We start from the raw sequence: 6160 nt of genomic DNA, 5'->3' as shown, positions 1-6160 counted from the left end.
ACTTCTGGATTCAGGCTATGCTGACGTACCCCTAGATGCTTGGCCAGACAGACACAAACACACACACACACACACACACACACACACACACACACACACACACGTGCACACACACACACACGTGCACACACACACACACACACACACACAGGATGCACTAACACAAATTGCTGATAAACCAAATGGAAAACAAAGAAACTCTAAAATGTTCCATGACAGTATGGCAACAAACATTCCTCTCTCCTTCAATAAATATTCAGGTCTATTGACCACATGCAGTCTATTTCTTGCCTCATCCCAAAATTTCACAGTCCATATCTATTTTCCATTCTATTGTAAAGTAGCAGTTAACAAATAAATGAGAAATAAATTTGTTCACAGAGCCAGTACTACATATCATCACTTGCACATGCAAAACACATAAATACGAGCTTACCATTAAACCCATTTTAGGTATTTTCCTAGAAAGCTTGAGATTAGCTACTCTTGCTTGTAATCCTTCTATCAATGAGTGACTGTATGCAGTTAACTCTGCCAACTAAACATCAAATTCCACAAAATTAAACTCGAACAAACAAAGAAAACAAAAATGTCCCACTTGTGGTCTTTGTGATAACTTTGTCTCTACTTCTTCTCCAAGCCCTTTAATCACATCAAGTTTTTCCTAAATTAAGTCACAAATACAATTAATTAATATCAATATTGCTGTCAGTGTGGATGTACTTCAGTACTTACATTTACATCTCTTGCAATTGTATGCTCTCTCACTTCCATTCTTCTAAAACGTGTAGCAATGGAATTCTTGTCTTCTACAATTTCCTGTGGTCACACACAAACAGACATGCAGCCATGTGAAGTAGTTGTTCAATACTTCTAACTGTCTCTTCTAACCTTAACTGCATCATCAATTCTGTCATTCCCAAGTTTATTCAACACTCTTCTGTTCTGTCTGCTTGAAATCTTTGCATCTAGAACTGTTTCCTGTAATGTCATGATCTATAAAAGATTTACTTCACATCTCAGTTACCAGACAGAAACACTGTACACATCACCTGATTCTTTGAACTCGACAGATCATTAGTCAGACCATCAACATCTTCCTTCAAATCACATATGTGTTTCTCAATGTTCATGTACTTCAATTGCTACACAACCAACATAAAACCATTAATAACATGATGTCAATGCAAGCAACATTAGATCACAAATACTAAAGCAATCACTGACAGTAACAACAAGGTCATCTGGTTCATCTTCAAAATTCTCAATTTGCTTCCTACACAAACAATCAAATCATTACCATTACATATTCATGCAAACACAGTTACTTTCAATTGAACTAAATGTGTATTTCAAGTCTGCTTTGAGTTTTGCATACTTGGCATAACTGACACACACACACACACACACACACACACACACACACACACACACACACACACACACACACACACACACACACACACTGGCAAATGGATAAGGAGCTGCTGTTAAATAGTAATGCCACCTAGCCAGATGGCAGGAGCTATGGGCCGTGCTAAGCAATCTCCTGGAGCCTGGTCAGGTGCTCGCAGGAGCACCGACTGCAACACCAACTGTGGTGTGGGCACCTGAAATTCCACCCGAACCCCAGTGGCTGATGGACTTTGTTGCAGTCTTGCAGTCGGAGACTTTGCCAACCCAGTTAAAGACCAGGTACTCATATATATTCCTGAGTCGAGAAAGGCAGTTGTGTGTAAGTTTCTTGCCCAAGAAAATTAAGCCATAGCTTGCCATCACTGTGACTTGAACATGCAACCTGCAAGGTCCCGGATGTTACACACACACACACACACACACACACACACACACACACACACACACACGCGCGCGCACACAGACACAACACCAAACAAACCTACTTTCATCCATCAACACTCTCTCCAAGCTCACTCCTAAATTGCTCAACTCCACTGCTGGCAAACCACCTAACCTAAACTTGACCCCAACTAATTCTGGAAATGTCCATTTCAATGTTTGATAAAGTGCAATGCATCGTTCTTCCACTGTCAGTGCAGAAAAAAGTCTAAAGTAGTCATCCATTCGCATTTGAAACAGAACAAGAGCTGAGCCTTTAGTTGCTCCCTTATAATGAATGTGATCTTCTTTCACATTCATGAAGCCAGCAACAAAAGAAACAAACCGTCCCTTGTGGCTTTCAACACGATATGGTGCTACACCATCCAAGTGAATTACAGCTACCTTGTTGACTGTGTCACCAAAGAATTTCAAATCCACTTGACCAGTTGGTGGAAGACTGTACACAAACTTTACATCCTTTTTTGATATTTTATAACATTTTCGACACATTTTTCTAATACTCTCCTTCCAGTTATTGACAGTTTCTTTATCTTTCTTTCTAAAAAAGAAAGTTGCACTTCCAATTCTTGCATCAACACACGATCGTTTAGAATGAGATGAGTCACTAGAACGTTCATGTAGTCTTTTCCTTTGGAGTGTCTCACTGCTGTCAGATTGACCAATCGTTTCCTCACTAGGTGAAATGTCAGCACAGGTAGAAAGTAAGGATGGATTCTGGACCTTCAGAACTTCACTTACAATATGATTTTGATTCTCCACATTACAAAGAATCTTACAAAACGATTCAAATGATCCCTTTCCTTTTCGAGGAAGAATAGTACTTACAAGTCTGTCTGATTGATCAGTTTCAGACAATAACTCTTCTTGCAGGTCTGTGTGTTCTTCTTGAGAAAGTAAATTAGAACCTCGAAGTTGATCCAAACACAAACTTGGGCGAAGAGCAGCTAGAAGATCAGGAAGACAATGCTTCAAAAGCTCCTTCCATTCAGAATCTACCTCGAGATCTTGTTGTGAAGTTGTAGCTGCTTCCACTGTTGATCCACTAGTTCCATCTTTCTGCTGCAACAATACCTCCCTTTCTCTGCTGCAGTTGTCTTCAGAAGGTTCAGTCATACTACCTTGCTGCTGTACAAATTCTGTCATGCTTTTCTCCTGTCCATTGAGCCCATCATGCTGTACCAAATATAGAAACAATTATAATCAAGTCTCACTATAAATCCAATTGACCACAATAACCCTGTACTAGTGACCACCTTATTAATTTATCAGCCGCCTCTAATATGTACCCACTTACTATACAGGAACAGTACTGTACTGCCATCTGTTAGCATCTTAATAAAAGCATCTGCCTAACATGAACAAAAACCATCTATATTTCCATCCCGAGTAGAAACAACACACTCATGCAGCAGTCACGTATCCCTCCTGCAGGTAAAACTAGACATTTTCCAATCTAAACGTGGCAAAGGGTGGTGTACTTTAAAGACCAGAGATGCATAATCAGTCACATTTCCAACAATCTAAAACCTTCCAACATGTTAAGCCATGTAAAAAAGTTCAACAATTTCTCATAAAACTGCAATGAGCGCAATTAGTTGCAATACTAGACACGTTTTGTATCAATTATGTCCAGAAACAAACTGAGAACATATCCGTTTGCATAGTATGTCACTACACCACAACATCAGATCTAAAGGATGTAGTCAGTGACCACTGGATACAGGTTTTAATGTATACAGATCACAAAATGAAATAAAAGCCCTGTTCACACTTGCAACTGGATCGCGATCCAATCGCTCGGGAAGTAGTGTCAATTGCAATCGGTTGAATCCAATTAACAATAGTGGGTGTTACCCACTATTGTAGTCATATCTACCTACCTAAGCTACCATTGTAGTCAGAACATCTAGCCCTCGATCTTCACTCATCTTTGTTCTTGGTCACCTTACTTCACTGTATCAACGCTTTCCACAAGCAACCAAGCCAAACTTACACATCGGTCATCAGCCACGTCATATTGAAAGAGGTGGAGGTATCGTTTTTAATGTGTAGTGTGGATGCTCGCTAGCGTGATCCATTCTGGTTTAGTGTGGACAGGCCTAAAGTCTATGCACAATCAAACCTAAAGCTCTATAGTTAGTAGCTCAAGTGTAGTAAATTTGCTCACTTGGAAATTTTATTGCATAGCTCCACATATCAACTTTAAACCACCAATAACACATAGCGTGTATAAAGAGGCAAAAGTCAAATGTGACATAGTAAAATAAAATAAAGCATTCATCAACAATAAAAATAACCAGATTTTCAAATTTTTAATATTTAGTATAGTAAACTACTTGAGCGCCATTGAGTAAGCTACTCACTTGATTCACATGACCTCTGTGTATAAACAATCACGTAATGATGATAGTCTCGCGGTTTGTACTTTATTATTATTCTGACTATTCTTTTAAAGCGTGTAGGCACACACACACACACACACACACACACACACACACACACACGCACACACACACACACACACACACACGCACGCACACACACACACACACACACACACACACGCACGCACACACACACACACACACACACACACACACACACACACACGCACGCACACACACACACACACACACACACACACACACACACGTTACACAAACATAGGCACCTGCTCATTAGGTTCTGATTGTTGAATGGTCTGCTGTTGCTGTACTGTCTGCAGACTTGCAGGCTCATCTGCACAAACCATGCCTCCTCTCTTCATAACGTCTCTAACGATATGTAGCTGACCTGCTTCCTTGAGAACATCGCAGAACCGATCAACTACGTTTTCTTTGTATCGAAAAACATCGCATAGCAGCATGCGAGCTCTCTCTTGCTCAGTAGAACATTGCCTCAATCTATCACGTTCTTCTAAAGTTACAAGACGACGTGAGAGTAAATGGTCAAATAGAGCAGACACACACAACGCTTGAACAAGTTCCACCAAGTTGTCTATAATACATCGCTGATAGTCTTCCGACTGAGATGACATGCTGAGACGGAAATGAAGACCGGAAGTCGATGTTGCAACCAACTCGTGCGTCTAGAGTAAACAAACGGTGCACTAGAAATAGTCAAGACGGTGTTGATGTCAACACTAGCAATTCTCTCAATTCTTTGACACGGACAAGCAAACGGCCTACTCAAACTGATGACGAATAATCAAAATTCGCCATTAACGCGCGCTAGAGGTAGACAATACACTGTACAGTACAGTGTACGTAACAGAACTGAGCAGCGAGAGAAGCTAAATTCTGTGTGTGTGTGTGTGTGTGTGTTTTTGTAAACATTTGGTTTGCGAGACGAGAGTCACGATGGAGTGGCCAAAGGACATGCTGGAGGAGGTAGAAGACTTTCGCTTGGAGAGGTCGATAAGAAGTCTCAAGGTGAATGTCATCTCCTTTTCTTCACTCGACCAACGCTTTCTCAACGCCAAGTTGAATAACGTGCTCTGTCTTTCAGACCAATGAGGAAATCGAGGAGTTGAGTGTCGACGAGAAATTGAGTTCTTTGGATCGAGCTCTGTATTTGCTCAAGTAAGCGAGTTGTCACCGAGCTAGCGCGATAAATCGATAGTCTGTTGTTCTGTACGTCTATCTGGCTAGGAAACGAAGCCATGGAAGACTCGCGTTCATGTCAAAAATGACGTTTTCGCGCACGACACCGACACGCAGCCTATTGACATCGAGCGGATGCGCTTGTTCGTGGCTTTTGTCAACTGCACTCTACCGTGCGGTATGCGCTCGTTTCATTGAGTCTAAGGGGCGAAAATCGCGTCGTTTCTGTGAATCTTTCTTTTCTCTCACTGTATCACATGACACTGTTGAGTGGCGCGGCGTCCTGACTCTTTGGCAAGCAGTTGTCAGTCAAATGTACCGATTTGGTGCTCTGATTTCATTCACGAGTCAGTCGACGGCCGTTCATGCTGCTGTGAAGGACAAGCGAAATGCGTGGGCTTGAGTATTGTCGCACTGTTTGAGTCTCACTTTGTTGTGTCTTTCATTTTCGCTCTCCGTTCGCCAGCTGGTCGAGAAATGTCACCGGATGACGTGCCCGCGCGCTCGCAGTCATATTCATTCATGCCTTTTCATTCATGCCGTTCTAGTGTGCTTGTTTATCTAAGTATCGCGCGTGTGTTGTCTACTTGGTGCGTGAGATGTGACAAAAGGTCGAATGGTGATGTCGTTGTCTTGTTTTTGCGTGTAGAAACGGTCATGACGTGCAGAAATTGAGTGTCGTTTCGAATTTGACGTCA

At 41.6% G+C, this 6160-nt stretch overlaps 2 protein-coding genes across 2 annotated transcripts in view; one reads left to right on the top strand and one right to left on the bottom strand.

The window, feature by feature from the left end:
* The window catches only part of LOC134176562 (uncharacterized), a 7921-nt gene extending 3024 nt beyond the window's left edge, over positions 1–4897 (bottom strand). The window contains exons 1-8 of the mRNA XM_062643230.1: positions 4532–4897; positions 1902–3033; positions 1212–1276; positions 1053–1145; positions 892–996; positions 736–819; positions 599–664; positions 437–538 (exon numbers count right to left, since the gene is read on the bottom strand). Coding sequence (XP_062499214.1) covers positions 437–538; positions 599–664; positions 736–819; positions 892–996; positions 1053–1145; positions 1212–1276; positions 1902–3033; positions 4532–4897 — 2013 coding nt within the window. The remainder of the gene's footprint in view (positions 1–436; positions 539–598; positions 665–735; positions 820–891; positions 997–1052; positions 1146–1211; positions 1277–1901; positions 3034–4531) is intronic.
* Positions 4898–5166: 269 nt separating this feature from the next.
* Positions 5167–6160, top strand: LOC134176127 (serine/threonine-protein phosphatase 4 regulatory subunit 4-like). Its single transcript, XM_062642805.1, has 4 exons — positions 5167–5291; positions 5368–5441; positions 5511–5640; positions 6112–6160. Exons 1-4 carry the CDS (start codon positions 5220–5222, stop codon positions 6121–6123), a joined length of 288 nt encoding a protein of 95 aa, XP_062498789.1. The 5' UTR covers positions 5167–5219; the 3' UTR covers positions 6124–6160.

This window comes from Corticium candelabrum, chromosome 2 (genome assembly GCF_963422355.1).
Source record: "Corticium candelabrum chromosome 2, ooCorCand1.1, whole genome shotgun sequence".
NCBI lineage: Eukaryota > Metazoa > Porifera > Homoscleromorpha > Homosclerophorida > Plakinidae > Corticium > Corticium candelabrum.
The sequence above is the reverse complement of the archived record's forward strand: the minus strand, read 5'-3'. Positions and strand labels throughout refer to the sequence as shown.